Source organism: Phalacrocorax aristotelis, chromosome 2 (genome assembly GCF_949628215.1).
Source record: "Phalacrocorax aristotelis chromosome 2, bGulAri2.1, whole genome shotgun sequence".
NCBI classification, from domain to species: Eukaryota; Metazoa; Chordata; class Aves; order Suliformes; family Phalacrocoracidae; genus Phalacrocorax; species Phalacrocorax aristotelis.
This window is the reverse complement of record NC_134277.1, coordinates 307,480-323,834: the sequence shown is the minus strand read 5'-3', so window position 1 is coordinate 323,834 and position 16,355 is coordinate 307,480. Positions and strand designations below refer to the sequence as shown.

The 16,355-nt window shown below is 55.8% G+C and overlaps 1 protein-coding gene across 2 annotated transcripts in view; it reads left to right on the top strand.

Annotated features, from left to right (window-relative positions):
- Positions 1-16,355, top strand: part of CCM2 (CCM2 scaffold protein) — a 46,318-nt gene that overhangs the window by 19,730 nt on the left and 10,233 nt on the right. Inside the window, exons 1-4 of one of the 2 annotated variants that reach the window (XM_075082024.1) lie at positions 5,075-5,185; positions 14,064-14,237; positions 15,039-15,122; positions 15,313-15,496. In XM_075082024.1, coding sequence (XP_074938125.1) covers positions 5,090-5,185; positions 14,064-14,237; positions 15,039-15,122; positions 15,313-15,496 — 538 coding nt within the window. In that variant the 5' untranslated portion in view covers positions 5,075-5,089. Of the gene's footprint in view, positions 1-5,074; positions 5,186-14,063; positions 14,238-15,038; positions 15,123-15,312; positions 15,497-16,355 lie in introns of those variants that run through there. The other variant, XM_075082025.1, reaches the window with a different exon arrangement.

Below are 16,355 nucleotides of genomic sequence, written 5' to 3'. Positions count from 1 at the left end.
TACGCAAATTAAACTGGCTGCATTGCTCCTGGCTGCTTCCACGACCTCGTTCACTGGGCGGCTGCGTGACGGGCTGGATTGGCACAGCTGAGGGAGGCACAGAAACAGTTGGAGCTGGAAGAGACCTCCTGGAGCTGCTTCTGATGCTGGAAAATCCCCGAGTCTTTGGGTGCTTTGGGGATGGACTTACGGCAGCTTCTTCCTTGGGGGTTTGTTTGCGTGAAGCTCTAGCTTCAGCGTGACTCTAGAAGCCGGACTTAGGGATAAAACCTTGAAGGTTTAGTTTTGGACAGGAAAAAGCTTCGGGATATGAAGCAAACATTTAAGCTCAGAAAGAAGGTGAGTGTTAAATCCTTCAGTTCTGATACCTCGGATAGAAACATGCCAGGCAAATTGAGGGTCCCTCCTCTGCGTCTTGCTGGTAAATAGGGTACTAGATTGAAAGGTTCCCTTCTTGGCACAAATAAACATTTCTCTTGCAAGCAGCTGATGCTAATAATATTGAGTAGAAGGGGCTTAACTTGTGAACTGAAGTAATCTAGTGGCCTGTGTTAATGTGCAGCTAAAAACTGGGGAAATAGGGAGAGGAGAACAGGGCAAGTGAGCTGCCTTCCTCCTCACCTCACTTCTCTGTGCTTACCTGTGTGCAATGGGTATTCCTCCGGGAAAGGGGAGGACGTCGTCCCGAGGAATCGGCTGGAGCCAGGGAAGCTGGTAAGCTCGTGTTTCCCTTTCCCAGTCAGAAATGGAAAAGGCGGTTTTGTAGCTGGACTGAACAGGCTTGCCTGTGGCCAGGCAGCCCCAGCGCTTTCTCGTGTTAAAACTCCGCTTTTCTTGCTTTCTGTGCTCCAGCACCTTTTTGATCTCTGAATTTTGGCAGGATCCCCTGGAAACTGTGGAAAACGGTAACTCTCCCTCCCAAGTGTGCTCCTGGTGCTGATAAGGCTGCAAATAAGCTGACCTTGCCACCCTTTTCCCCCACAAATATCAGTAAATGATAAATATGAAGGGCATAGCCGCTGCTGGCGCTGTGCCGGCGGTGTCTAGGTGCTGCCGGTGCCAGCAGAAGGCTGTTTTCCACCTCTACGACCCCTCCATATCAATGTACATCAGAGCAGGAGAGGCAGTGAGGACATGCCGGGTCTGGATCACCTGGGCAAGGAGGTATTGGTTTTTCATCTCTTGTCCACAGGGCTTAAATTTAGCTTAGAAATTAAGCTGGGCTTAAATTCTGTCCAGTCCTGCAGACGTGGATTCCTGAAATCAGGAAGGGAGGCAGCAAGAGATTAAATCAAGCCCATGAGCTGTTATTTCATGAGATACCGAGCTTCTTGTACTGCGATACAGAACAGCCTGGGCTAAAGCCTAGCTTAGGAAGTACAACCAGGGGATTGGGCTCAGCCAGCATGGGTTTATGAAAGGGAGGTCATGTCTTACTAACCTAGTCTCCTCCTATGTTAAGGTGACCTGCTTAGTGGATGAGGGGAAGGCTGCGGACGTTGTCTACTTGGACTTTAGTAAGGCCTTTGACACCGTCTCCCTCAGCATTCTCCTGGAGAAGCTGGCTGCTCACGGCTTGGACAAGTGCACTCTGCACTGGGTTAAACACTGGCTGGACGGCCGAGCCCAGAGAGTGGTGGTGAACGGAGTCACATCCAGTTGGCAGCCGGTCACGCGTGGTGTTCCCCAGGGCTCAGTGTTGGGGCCGGTCCTGTTCAGTATCTTCATTGATGATCTGGGTGAGGGGATCGAGGGCGCCCTCAGTGAGTTTGCAGGTGACACCAACCTGGGCGGGAGTGTCGACCTGCTGGAGGGCAGGGAGGCTCTGCAGAGGGACCTGCACAGGCTGCATCGATGGCCTGAGGCCAACTGGGTGAGGTTTAACACGGCCAAGTGCCGGGTCCTGCCCTCGGGTCACACCAACCCCAGGCAGCGCCCCAGCCCTGGGGCAGAGGGGCTGGGAAGTGCCCGGCGGAGAAGGCCCTGGGGGTGCTGGCTGACAGCCGGCTGGGCATGAGCCAGCAGTGCCCGGGTGGCCAAGGAGGCCACCAGCCCCCGGGCTTGTGTCAGCCCTGGTGTGGCCAGCAGGAGCCGGGCAGGGATGGGGCCCCTGTGCTCGGCCCTGGGGAGGCCCCACCTCGAATGCTGGGCTCAGGGTTGGGCCCCTCGGGACAAGAAGGGCCTTGAGGGGCTGGAGCGTGTCCAGAGAAGGGCAGCGGGGCTGGGGCAGGGTCTGGAGCACAAGTGTGCTGGGGGGCGGCTGGGGGAGCTGGGGGGGTTTAGCCTGGAGAAGAGGGGGCTGAGGGGAGCCCTTCTCGCTCTCTGCAGCTGCCTGAGAGGAGGCTGTAGCGAGGCGGGGGTCGGACTCTTCTCCTTAGTAACAAGCGATAGGATAAGAGGAAACGGCCTCAAGCTGCACCAGGGAAAGTTTAGGTTGGGTATTAGGAAAAACTTCTTCACCAAAAGGGTTGTCAAACATTGGCACAGGCTGCCCAGAGAGGTGGGGGAGTCGCCATCCCTGGAGGTATTTAAAAGAAGGGTAGACGTGGTGCTTGAGGAGATGGTTTAGTGGTGGACTGGGCAGCGATAGCTTAGCGGTTGGACTCGATGATGCCACGGGTCTTTTCCAACCTTAACGATTCTATGATTCTCTGATACTGCTCTTAGAGGAGGAGGATTTAATTGGAGGCTGTCTGGATGCCTTCCCCTCCCTCTTGCTTTGAGGATCCACTGCAAACTGCGAAGCTGAGTCAAGGCAAGCCTCCCGCATGCCTCTGCCTCCGGCCTCTTGCTCAGCCGATGCGTCAGCTCAGCCTCGCTCCGCTGCGCACCCGGAGATGAAAGCCGTGGCCGGAGGGCTGAGCCGGGCGGTAGGAATCTCATCATGAGGAGGAACAAGGCTCTGCTAAAAATAGCCGGGAAAAATTCCTTTCCTCTTGCCTTAGAGGAAAATCCTGTCGGGGAGGCTGGAGCCCGGCTTAGCTCCCTTGACCGGGAGACTGCCTGGCAAGGCAGTCTGAAACGTGAAAACACGGAGCTGAGCCTTGTTTTGAAACCGGGTTTTATGCAACCATTGCCTTCAGTCTTGAGCTGCTGCGTTGTTTGTTTTCTTTTTGAGACTGACTTGGGCGCCAGCTCACTGTTTTTAGGAAAATGGTATTTCTATGTTGCTTAGGTTTAATAACATGTTTGTTTGTAGGAGCGGCTTTGAAATCAAATACAGCGTTTCTGGCTGAAACATGAGTTTTTTATTTATTTCACTCTGATACAGCCGGTGAGTGTCAGCTCTGCATCGGCCTGCCGGGAGCTGGGGAGGAGTGAGAGGTCCCAGGGCCCACAGGGACCCCTCGTTCCTGTCTCTAATTCAGCCCAGTGGAGATGAAGCCAGGTCTTGTGGAGCCACGTGGAGCTGGGCAGGGCAGCAGGGTCACCTCCAGAGGCTTCCCTTCAAGCTGGGCAAAATGATCTTGGAGAGATCCGGGTGCTGGCTGGGTTGGAGGAGAGCTGCCGGGGTTAGGAGTGGGATGGATGACTAACGTGGCACAAACGGAGCTAGAAAACCGCCCGCAGGGCGGGGTGAGGAGGGACAGTGACCTCGACCAAAACCCCTCCTTCGTGCCCTAGGGAGCACAAAGCTATTTTTACCTGGCGCTAAAACGCAAGAGTCGCGCGTTATCCGTTCCGCAGGCAAGGCTGCAAGAGGTCTGTAACCTCCTCATCAAAGGAACTGAGCTTTATCGCTCTTCCTCTGACCCCCAGCACGTCGGGTTGTGGTCTCAGGTGTTCAGCTCCTCAGGGAGAGGAGGGGACGCTGCTACAGCTGCCCTTTCTGGTGGTCATCGTGCAGTAAGATCTTGCACCGGAGAAGCTGCGTGAAACCCAGATGCAACCCCACGCAAAGCCTGAGCGTCGCCAGCTCTGCCAGTCCCAGGAGCAGAGCTGGATTAGAAGGCTCTTGAGCAAGAAGTAGGAAGAGCTGCATGTCCCCCGGTCATCCTTCGCGTCCTCCTTGCTTAGATGTTCCCTGGGCTTTGGTGTCTGGTTTGGGTGTAGGTGGGTTCTTGCCCACGAAATGCTGAATGCTGCAGCAGCAACGGGGACTTCGCTGCCTGGACGACGCTCTGAAGCCGGAGCGTTCTCTGCTCGCTTTGGAAATCTCCAGAGGACCCTTCCACACGTCGTTTCTCACTCCGCATGCAAAGCTGTGGCTGAGCATCTGACTGAAACACCGTTCTGGCCAGCCTCCTGCCGACGGGGGAGGCCGCGGAGGGGCTTCGAAGGTCCCTTCCTCCAGCAGCCTCACCCTGGCAGGCGTTGGCAGAGCTCTGTGCGGTGAGATGAAGCTGAGGGCACTTTCCCTTGCCCGAGCACCGTGGTTGAGTGCAGGCGTTGCAGATCTGGCTTCGGCGCCGTCCCAGTGCCCAGGGAGAAGGCTCTGCGGCCGTGACCGTGGCTTTGCAGAGGGACAGGAGCTAGCAGAGGGTGACATCCAGCCCTGCGGCGCACGCCCTCCTGCTCCCAGCCTTGGCAGCCTGCCCACAGCTTTGGTCTTGATTAATTTTCGACGCCACTCCTGGCATCATTATCCAGAGCCTCCCCTCCTCTTAAATCCTCGCCGTTGCGTTTCCCTAAAGCTGATAAAAGGCTGAAGCTGTTCTTAGCTCTTGGCTTCAGAAGGGAAACCCTCAAATAATGCCTTGATTTAACGTTTTAACATCCAGCTATCTCTGCGGGGAGGAGAGGGGCTGACCGCACCGAAGCGCCTCTGCTGCAGCGACGTGGGCGTGCCAAGTTCAGCGGTGAAACCCGGAGCTGCTCTGTCTGGAGTTTCTCAAACCGAATGCCAACACACCCTCATCTCGCTGCACTTCCCATGCAAATAAGTCCCCCGGCACCAGTGTACCGCTTCATCAAATGCTTCCCGTTGCCAGAAACTGGAAGAAAGTGGAATAAAAGGGCTTTGGGAAGGTGTTGACAGCCGGCGTGCTGCGGTGTTGATGCTCCGAACCCAGCAGTGGGATGAGGAGGGAGCAGCAAGGGGCACGTAATGGGAACACGTGCCATGGGTGGTTTTCAGTCCAGATCCCATATGGAGCTTCGAGGGGGTTCCCAAGCCAGCTCCGTGGCTTCTGCGGAGTTGCTGAGCTCTCCATATGTTTTTCCTTGCAGCGGTGGGGTCCGAATGGTGGGTTTGGAGGTCTTGGGGGGTTGGGGACCATCCCACTGATGGAAAGCTGTTTTCCTACCGAGCGTGCCAGCACCAAATAGCATTCCTTAATGAAACCACCTCTGCAGAATTAAATGTGGCGAGGGTCCTGCTCCTTAGGCAGCACTGAAACACAGCCTAGCATCCCTGCGCGGAAACCCAGGGCTCTTGCTCAGGGCCGCGGCTGCCGGCAGTGGGCTGGGCGCCGCTGCTAGTCAAACAACTGGGAAACTGCTTGGCTTTGCAGCATCGGGGCAGGGCTGTCTGTGGAGCGTGGGTTTTGGCTTGTGCTCAGGTGTTTGGGTTGTAGGGGACAGGCAAAGGCAGCCGCCTGAGCGGCTCAGTCCTCTGCATAGCAAGGGCAGGAGCCATCTCCTCCTTGACCATCCCCCTGCAAGTTCAAATATGTAGGTGGCTGCTTTGGGGAAGAGCTTGAGTACTGGCCAAGTCAAAATAAACCTAATCACAGGGACAGGATGATCTAACAAAGGTCGCATCTACCTGAACACCTGTAGCTGCTCCTGAGTCCTCTTGCCTTGTTCTGGTCCAGGACCAGAGAAGGTCTTGGTGGGCACCAAGGTGGGTGTGAGCCAGCAAGAGGTCCTCGTGGCAGAGATAGCACCAGCTCCCTGGGCTGCCTGCGGGCAGGAGGCGACCCCTGGGAGCACTGGGCTCCCAGTACAAGAGAAGGGGATATACGGGAGTGAGTTCAGCAAATGGGGAAGGGCCTAGAGCATCTCTCGTCTGAGGAAAGGCTGAGAGCACTGGGGCTGTTCAGCCTGGAGCAGAGGAGGCTCGGGCAGGGGTTTATTAATGTATATAAACCCCTCGTAGAGGGAGTGAAGAAAAGAAGGAGGATCCAGGCTCTTCCCAGTGTTGGGACAAGAGGCAACAGGTGCAAACTGGAACACAGGGGTTTGTATTCAAGCATAATAAACTTTCTTTAGCGTGAAGATGGTCAAACACTGGACAGGCTGCCCTGGAGGCTGCAGGTTCTCCATCCTTGGAGATGCTCAAAGCCTGACGGGACGTGGTGCTGACCCTCTACTTCCCTCTAGTGCTCTTGGCCAAGCCTCTCTGCCCATAAACACATGGTGCCACTGCACAGACCTGGCTGTAAAGGATGGAGGGGTGGGGAGATCCAGGGCTGTGAAAGGTCTGCAGCCTGTTCCCGAGGCAGCAAGGTATTTGCTGGGATTTAATACGGTTTTTAAGCAGCTGCTGCTGTAATCCCATCGCTGCCAGGTCGGGAGTTGAGCCGGTGTTTTATTGTCTGAGCGACTTTGCATTGCGCTGAAGGGCTGGAGAGAGCCCCTGAGTAATTCACCACCTGGACGGGGACCTGCCTCGGTCAGGCAGAGCAAAACAAGGCTGTTACAGCTTCCTCCTGGTTGAGGAATAGGAAGTCATCTGGAAATAAACCTCCACTAGGCATCAGGATGTACCTGCTGCAGTTTGTGGCTTTGCGTTTGGAGCTTGTGTTCCTGTTGGGGTGGCGTGAAGGAGCAGCAAATGTGAAGGTTGGTGTAAAACCAGGCTACTTTCTGCGTTCTGCTTGGGTTCCCTGGTGGGGCTGAGCCCTGAACCAGCCCCCCAGTCCCGCTTGTGTTGCAGCGCTTTTCTGTGCAGCTAAGAAATATAAATAATAAACCCTTTTTTTGGCAGGGCTGTGCACTCGCAGCTTTGGTTTGAGGATACCCAGTGTCTGGCTTTCCCAGGTCAGAATTCATGCGTTTCCTTGTCACCCCTCGGCCCATGGAGCCCGGTGCTGCGGACCCTGGCTCAAGCCATGCCCAGGCAAAGCCGAACCCACAGAGCCCGTGTTTCCGTGGCATTGCCACGCTGGAGGCTGGTTGGAGTTTATTTCTTAACATCCAAGTCTTCTCTAAGCATACTGAATGTGTGTTTTCTTGCTTGGTTTCACATTTTGTTATTACAGGCACCTCCCATGACTTCTCGTCCTTCCACACTCGCCTCTGTGGTCCTTTTCTTCGCTTCCTCGTTTCCTCCGCCGGCAGGGAGCTGACCCAGAGCCCCTTGGGGCTTCGTTAATTGTTTCACCCGCTGCTGTATCACGTGCTCCCTTTGTGCAGATGCTTCCTCCGCCAAGCCCAGCCTTCGCGTTGTCGGTACGCTCAACATTGGCTTTCTGATCCGCTCAGAGACGTAGCCTGGTCCTGGGGTGCTGCCGGCAGCTCTCTAGGAAAGCGCTCTGGCTTTACCCTAAGCGAGTGTGCCCTGCGTCCCTTTAGGAACAGGGTAACTGGATTTGGGGCACAGGCTGTCCCGGGGGGCACACAGCATGCTGGCCAGCAGGCACCGGGTGGCTGTTTGGAGCTTGTTTGGAGCTCGTTTGGAGCTCAGTCTCCCTTAATCTCCACGCAGAGCTGCCTTACAAATTTGCATTTGAGATAATCCCCTCGAGTGGATTAAGGAGCTGTTTCCTCTCCTAATGAGAGGGATGCTCTTTCTCCTTTGTGTTCAGCTCAAAGGGTTGAACCTATTTAAAGGGGCTGTCCAAGACCTCGTTGATATTTGGGTGGATCCAAGCGGCTGGGCTCCGGGTGAAAGCAGCCCAAGCTCTGCACTAGAAGCAGCTTCGTCCCCTGTGAAGCGCAGCTGGCGTGGCGTGGCATTGCTCGGCAGCACGGAGGCGGATCCACACCTTAACATGAACCGTGTGCTCGTGGTCCTGGAGGTGTGTTTTACAGGGTCTTCTGAAGCATGGGAGAAGGTTCTGGTCTGCTCCGTGGGTTGATCAGGGTTTAATTCCTGGCTCTGCCACCAACCTCGGGCTGTCAGACAGCCTTCAGCAGCAAACGTCCACCCAGAAATTTTCCCCAAATCCCCCCAATGCTCCAGCCGAAGTAATGACAATCTAGGTGAGGGATAAATCCTCCCTTTTCCCAGAAATGGCTTTCCTGGGATTCCTGAAGCGCAGCAGGAGCTGGGGATGGGTGTGCTGCTGGCCGGGGGCTGCAGGGGCGCATGGCGTGGGTGAGCAAACCCTGATGAAGTGGGTGCTGATGATGATTCAGGGGACCCCGATTTTTTCCCAGCAGCAAGGGGATGGTGCACCTCCTCGGTCATCTGGGGCGTGCTGCGAGAGCCCCGGTCTTGCCACCTGAGTGGGGGGCTACTTATTTGGGGCACCAAATAAAGGGGTCTTTGAAGTCCCTGTGTTGTGAGAGGCAGGGGGAGCGCAGAGAGCTGCAAGCACTTTACGGGGGTATCAATAAGGCTGCAAATTCCTACCTTGCCTCCCAGTTACCTCGAGAGCTTTCAAGGGGAGCCTCCTGCTCGAACAGCTTCTTGAAGGTTTGAGGATGGATCAGGCTGTCTTCCCTGAGCTTCGTACTGCCGTAACAACCTCCCCTGGTCCTTCCTGCGCCCAGGGCTTTCCGCAGAGCAGGACAGCACCGGGCTCTGCTGCTGCGAGCAGTACCAGCCCTTGCAGGGAGCTGCCTCTGCTATCTCAGCTTCACACCTCGCTGCTGGCTGGTCCCCAGTGATGGAGAGGCAGGTAGTTGCGAGCAAGTCCTAACGTAGCTGGTGGGGTTGGTGGAACCTCTGAAGGGAGCCCTTCTCGCTCTCTGCAGCTGCCTGAGAGGGGCTGGAGTGAGGGGGGGGCTGGTCTCTGCTCCCAAGGCACCAGGGACAGGACGAGAGGGAACGGCCTCAGGCTGCGCCAGGGGAGGTTTAGGTTGGGTGTGAGGGAAATGCCTTCCCTGCCAGAGGGGTCAGGGGTTGGCACAGGCTGCCCAGAGAGGTGGGGGAGTCACCGTCCCTGGGGGGGTTCAAACACCGTGCAGACGTGGCACCTGGGGCCGTGGTTTAGGAGGCCTGGGGGTGTTGGGTTGGGGCTGGACTTGATGATCCTCGAGGAGTTTTCCGACCTTAATGATTCTGTGATTCTATGTGTTTTATTGGCCTCAGACAGGAGAAATGGCATCAGAGGGACAAATCACCCCAACCCAGACGCAAGCTCAGGTTGACTAGGGGTTCTCTGGACTGTGCCGTGTCTCTGTTTCTCTCCTGACAGCTCGTGGCTCTGTCCAACCTAGGCTGGGGGCCTTAGTGCCGGGCTAAGTCTGGTCTCCTGGGCTTTTTCCTGAGTCTTTGTCCTGTTTCTGTTGAATTTGCAGCCCCTGGAGCAGCAGCAAGCGGCTCAGCTGAGTTGACTTTTTCCATGCGGGTCACCGGATCCGCCATGGCCAGGAGTGTCCCTGGAGCCTGGTGGCAGCCGGTCCCTGGTGGCAGCCGGTCCCTGGCACTCACCAGAGCTGCACGCCATGGCGCTGGTGGGTTTTGGGGGGATGCTGGTGGGGCACGCTCCACCCTGGTTCCTCAGCAGCGTTCCTCGTTCAAATATGTGCGAAGTACGTTGGGTGAACCAAAAAATCCCAGCCAAAGCCCACCTGCAGGTCCCAGAGCCCTCTCCCCTGCCCGATGGTGTGCCTTTCCCTGTTAGTCTGGCCTGGCGGGTTAAAACCAGCTCTGAGATGCTCCGTCTCCATTAGCCAAGTCTTAAATGCCTCGTTAAGTAGATGAAGTGACTCTTTTCCTCCTGAATTTCTGTCGCAGATACAGATCTGTGGATACTGCCAACTACACCGATTTGTCAGGAATGTGATTTGTTACGCGGCTTTGGTTGGCAATTTAAGATTTATTAATATTTTTGAGGTAGATGTCAGTGTTAGGTTGTGTAATTCTTAACAGCGCTTAAGCATCAGCCGATTTAAAACAGCAGTTTGATGGGATTTGTTACAATCAACGTAGCGACTTAGTTAAAGACTCGAGAGTTCCTAAGGTCTCCCTCTTGGATCGTTAGTTATAGGATCGAGACGATTGGCTTTGGTCGATATTTTACTTTCTGGCCACAATTCGTGCTCAAGTCGTTACGACCAAGGTAACAGCCCTGCAGGGCTTATCCTGGGACCTCAGAGTGGCCCGCGGGGCTGCACCACCACAGCTTCGGAGCCATCAGCAGCAGGAGGCTCCAAGGAGTGCCCACCTTGGCCGTCCTCTGCCGGCACCTGCAGCCCTCTGTGAAACGCCGAGTGATGGCTGGCACAAGGTGTTCATGTAATGCCTTCCCTGCCTCTTCTCCTGACTTTGAAGACATAAATGCATTTGAGAAGCAAACGGTGTGGGAATGAGCTCGTGGCAGCTCTTGCCGGCGCTGTGCTGCCTGTGTCCGTCCGCTCCCCCTGCGCGGGGAAGGACCCGTCCTTTCCACACAAGCTCTGTTGTTTGGGCTGAGCCCCGCTCCCCTTCCCGGTGGCTTTTACAAACTGTCCTGCGGCAGGAGATGCCTCCGGACCGGATGGATCCACAGGGAGGTGGGCTGGGAAATCACCTTCAGGGATTGCAGTTCTGGGCAAGGAGGTGGGGTGGGGGGGAGAAAACAAACTTATTTTGTGGGCTTTAAGGAGAAATGGAATTCTTTCCCAGACCTACTAACTAGGCAGCCTGCCGGAGATTCCTAAGATGGGAATCTGCTCAGTGCAAGCACCGGCGTGGCTGCAGGTAGCTGGCAGCAGAGCAGGTCTTCGGGTGCTCCTTCTCCAATCGACCTTCTTGCCTCTGCTCAATGGGTGAATTTCATCAGGGAAATCACCGCCTTCGCCTTTTTAATTTGATTCTCCGTCTGTGAAATCAGCAACTTGTTTTCATTAATCCTCCGAGCCTGACTCACATTTGAGCCCAGCAAGTCTCGCTTGAACAGTTTGCGCTTTCCCAAAGTGCCTCCTGGGAGGCCTTGGCTCGGGCAGGGAGCTCTTAACCTCACTTCCAAGCTTTGCTTTTCTAATGCGAGCAAGAAACTTAAGGACTCAAAACACGGGCTCTAAAAAAATAAGCTTTACAGCCCTTGGGCTCAGTGGCTGTTGTTGGACCTCAGAGCACAAAGTAGCTTGGAAACTTGGAGGAGAAACTGGGATTAAAGACTCCTGTGGGCTCTGGGTATTTCCATCCCGGGTGTAGCCGGGTGCGAGTCCAGCCTGTAGCAGCAGAGGCTGTTGGGGAGTTTCTAGGGGTTTAGGGGTGCAGGAGGCGGGACCACATGGCTGGGAGCCAGGAATGGGATCGAGCTTTGCAAAAATGGGCTTCTGCGCCTTGCCTTGCCTCGCGCCCGGCCCTGTTGCTGCCAGACCTTGGTGTTTCTCAACCGACAACTTTATTTTGTCACTCTTGCTGCGTGTAACAGAAGGAAACTGTGGTTATTGCACTTCCTGGCCGCGAGCCGGCAGGCGAATGAAAGCTCTCGGTCTGCCAGCCCTTCGGCACGGGCCCTGAGCGTTGGCAGCCCCCGAGACGAGGGTAGCAGCTTCTCTTCCCCACCCCAGGGAGGTGATTTTGGTGAGCCACCAAAGGCTCCGTGCCAGCACGGTTTGGTTTTGCTCTCCGTAGCCGGGTACTTCGATGGAGAACGAGGTGGGTGCTGGTTTTAGATCGTCTTGCAGAAATGCAGAAGCTGTTGTTCCGCGTTGCATCACGCCGGGTGACGCCTCCGCCTTGGATTTGGGCTCCCCAAATCCTCCTTCAAGGAGAGCCTGTGGCTCTGCCACGGGGATTGGGTGCACGGGATGGTGGGGAATCCCTCCCAGCCCTATGGAGGCTGCCTGAATCCCTGAAGGAAAAGCGAGAGTTTCTCCCGTTTTGCTCTGTACGAATTGGGCTGGATCCGGCAGCCTCAACGTAGAGAGCTGAACCAAGCCGGAGCCGTCAGACCCCGGCTGGTGGAGGGGGAAGCGTCCGGTGGGGCTGCTGCGGTCCAGCCCTGACCCCGGCGGCAGTTTTCTGTACCTCTCTGCTTTTGACTCCTAAAAGATGCTGGTGGAATGAGATCTTTATGCAGCGGTGGCCAAGGTTTGGGGTCAGACACCCTTGTAGTCGGGGTGGCGGAGCCAGTGTTGAGCCCCACACTCTTATCTTGGCAGAGAGACCTGCTTCTTTCAGGATTTTCTTCTTTCTGGAGCCGGGAACGGTATCCCGGCCCCTCGGCAGGAGCCAGCGGGGTTGCACAGCACAGGGTGATGCTCCATCTCGGGAGCCCAGCTGAAGGGAGGGATGCTGCCCCTAAAACCTGCAGTGTTTGGCAGGACTGGTCCTGCAGAGCTGTTTCACGAGCGTCATGTAGCTGTGTTTTCTACCCCTTTTGTCCTATAAACTCGCTCTATTTTTGTCTCCCTGGTCCAAGGGACGTTTTCAGGGCCGGGCTGTCCCCAACGTCCTTGCAGTGCCTGGCTCACGCTGGGATTTGGTGAATACTATTCAACCAGGAGCTTTTCCATCCCACTTTCCCGTCCTAGTACAATGGTTTCAAATTCTTCTGGTCCTGCTTTGATCTCTCTTGTTCCTGTTGGTCTTTCACGCTCGTCTACATTGAGAAAAGCAACATGAGAGGCTGAAGCTGCCAGGTGGGAGCAGGTCCCATGTGTGCGTTTGAACCCGGTGCATCAGCTGCTGTGCGGGGAGGGATGTTGCTGGGAGTAGGTGACGTGGTGGTGGCACTCCCCACACGCCCCCCCAGAATATGATATCCTATGGCAAGGCTCGGGCGGTTCAGGTGAAGGGTTTGCAGCAGTTCTTGTCGGTGGTTTCCAAGGCAAGGTCCTGCAGTGGATGGCGGCAGGAGACGGAGCTGAGTTTGCAGGGTGCTGCTGCTCTTTGAGGTTGCAAAGGACTCCATGCTTTTCTGAGCAGGAACACTGGGTTTATATTTAAGTAATTCTCCTTTCGAAGCATCTTTTCTGCCTCTGCAGATTGTACAGTGCTGCTTCTTTCCTGTGAGAATCAGGGAAGCCAAGGTGTGGCTGCCTGAGGGGTGGGAAGCAGAGGGCATCGCTGCCGTGGGACAGGGAAGCTTGAGCCGAGCATGCGTGGGGCATCGGAGCTGCGTGGCCGGGCAGCCAGCGAGGCCACGAGGAGCTCTGCCTTCCCCCTCCAGACGGGCATTTAACAATGCTGTGAATCCCAAGCGTTGGATCTGCCCGCTTCAAAACATCCATTTGAGCTGGTAAACTCAGAATTGGAGAAGTCCGTGCATGCTCCCGGTCATTTGGCCGTCGGGTGGGCCGGTGTGGAGCTTGGTGGGGACCTACCGTGGGTCGGCTCTGCCACGACAGCCCCTGGGCGTGCAGCGTTCCGGGGCTGTCCGCCCCGTGCCGCGGCAGAAGGATGGTGGTGATGCTCCCTCTATAGCTGGGAGCCCGTGTGTGCACGCTGCCGCCGGCTGGGCTTGTGTTGGCTCCCATGTTTTTCCAAACCCAGCACTCGATGGTTTGGGAACCACAAAGACCTGTTTTTCCCAGACATCTCCTGGGTCGTGTGCTCACATTTGTGGGTCTCCCCAGAGACCTCGGACGAGTTTGCAGCATCTTTGCCTTTTCCTTTGGCAATCCTTCGTCGAGTTGCTCACTGCAAATGCTCAGGTGAAATATAAAATTGCACTGAGGTGAGGAGGAAGCCTGCTGGTTCTGCACATGGCCGTGGCTCCCTCACTCTTACAGCTCTTAATCCGAATATATATTTGTATTTGTTCTTAACTGGAAGGTTTGGCATCAGGACTTTTGGGGGAAGAATCATCCTGTTTCGGTGAAGGGCGCTTATCAGCACTTGCCTTCTTGCAACATGTTGCAGGAAAGGGGTTTTCAGCAGAAGATCACACACTTGTGGATCCGTAGCTGTAAAACCAGCCTGTCCATGGGGTCGTTGGAGCTGGTAAAACCAGGCTGAGTGCAGATATACGGGCTGGAGGAGTGCTGGGCAGCGGGTGCTGCCAGCTTGCCCCCCATATCGGTGCAGAAACTCCCTCTTTCGCCCTTAACCCCTCTGTTTCCCTTTCTCTCCGCAGCCTGGAATAGTGTCTCCTTTCAAACGAGTCTTCCTAAAGGGCGAAAAAGGTCGGGATAAAAAAGCCCAGGAGAAGGTTACGGAGAGACGGCCTCTGCATACGGTGGTGGTGTCCCTGCCTGACCGTGTCGAACCCGACGTGCTGCTGAATGACTACATCGAGAAAGAAGTGAAGGTAATGTTGGCTCGTATAGAACTATATATAGCTATATAGCGTTCGAATAATGTCATGGCATGAGAGATCTTATAGAATCACAGAATCATTAAGGTTGGAAAAGACCTCTGGGATCATCAAGTCCAACCCCAACCCAACACCCCAGGCCTCCTAAACCACGTCCCCAAGTGCCACGTCTGCACGGTGTTTGAACCCCCCCAGGGACGGTGACTCCCCCACCTCTCTGGGCAGCCTGTGCCAACCCCTGACCCCTCTGGCAGGGAAGGCATTTCCCTCACACCCAACCTAAACCTCCCCTGGCGCAGCTTGAGGCCGTTCCCTCTCGTCCTGTCCCTGGTGACTTGGGAGCAGAGACCAGCCCCCCCCTCACTCCAGCCCCTCTCAGGCAGCTGCAGAGAGCGAGAAGGGCTCCCCTCAGCCCCCTCTTCTCCAGGCTAAACCCCCCCAGCCCCCCCAGCCGCCCCCCAGCACACTTGTGCTCCAGACCCTGCCCCAGCCCCGCTGCCCTTCTCTGGACACGCTCCAGCCCCTCCAGGCCCTTCTTGTCCCGAGGGGCCCAAACCTGAGCCCAGCATTCGAGGTGGGGCCTCCCCAGGGCCGAGCACAGGGGCCCCATCCCTGCCCGGCTCCTGCTGGCCACACTATCTTCCATATGTAGGCATATTTAGCAGCTTCTAACCAGGGGCCAGGGGCACCAGCCCTTTGCTGTCTATTGATTGTGTCTTTCCTGCAGTAGCTGGCATGTTCGTGGCCTGCTTAGTGTGTACGTGCTGTGGTAACTGTTTGGTTCTTCTTTTCCAGTATTTAGGTCAACTCACATCCATCCCAGGGTACCTGAATCCCTCCAGCCGCACAGAGATCCTGCATTTGATCGATAATGCAAAGGTGAGGGCTCAGCCTGTTGAATGATCTGCTCTGTGTTGTTTCTATCTGACGTGCAGCATAAAAAGGCTTATGGAGCTTCCTTGGGGCTGGGTGCCGGTCTGACTCACGTCCTCCATCCTGTGGGTGGGAAGCCTGTTACCAGACCGTTACCAAAGGGGAAACAAAATCAATGGAAATACATTTATTTTAGAGAGCGCACCAGCTCCCGGGGCAGCTGACCCAAGAACACGACGCTGTCATCAGTCTCTCTGCCTACAACATCAAGCTGGTGTGGAGGGATGGAGAAGATCTCATCCTCAGGGTCCCCATCCACGACATCGCGTCCGTTTCCTACATCCGAGATGACTCCTCTCACTTGGTCGTGCTGAAAACAGGTAGGTCGTGGCCAGCACGGGCAGGCTGTAGCCTTGGGTTTGGGGGTTGCCGTGTGTTTTGGGGTTGTGGGGCAGAGCCTCGCAGCAGCCAGCATTGCCCTCGTGTAGGATGGCAACCAGCTGGGCAAGAAAGAGGACAAAGGCAATGCTGGGTGAGAACAGACCAAAACAGCCGGTGTCCTTCACAGAATCATAGAATCACAGGATGGTTTGGGTTGGAAGGGACCTTCCAAGGCCATCCAGTCCAACCCCCTGCCATGAGCAGGGACATCTCCCACTAGATCAGGTTGCTCAGAGCCCCGTCCAGCCTCACCTTGAATGTTTCCATGGGTGGGGCATCTCCCACCTCCCTGGGCAACCTGGGCCAGTGCCTCAGCACCCTCATGAGAAATTTTTTCCCTATATCTAGTCTCCTGCCTGGAATTCTTTCAGTCCATCCTTCTCTAGTGGGGGTGGAGGAAGGACTGGGTTTACATGTGTTGCCCCGAGGGTGCTGTGACTCACAGAGGAGTTGAGCACACTGGGAAGGATGAAGGATGTTGGGACCTGGGCTGGGTTGTGCCTGGAGATGAACTGCGGGCTCACACACAGCTTAGAAATTCCCCTCGTTACCTGTCCTCCAGCAACTGCCAAACCCCAAATGAGAGCTGTCATTTACTGACTCGTAGGAAAGTTTGGGATCTTAAAGTGTAGAGGTTTATTCTGCATTGCCCATCCTGCTCCAGTCTGTGGGGTCTTCTGTGGATATCAGCAAGGAGGAAAAGCAGGGAGAGCAGGTAGAGGCAGCTCCTCCAGCCTGGTCCTCAGGCTTGTTGGACCCAGCGGTTGCTGGGAGGATTTAATCATGATGCTGGATGTC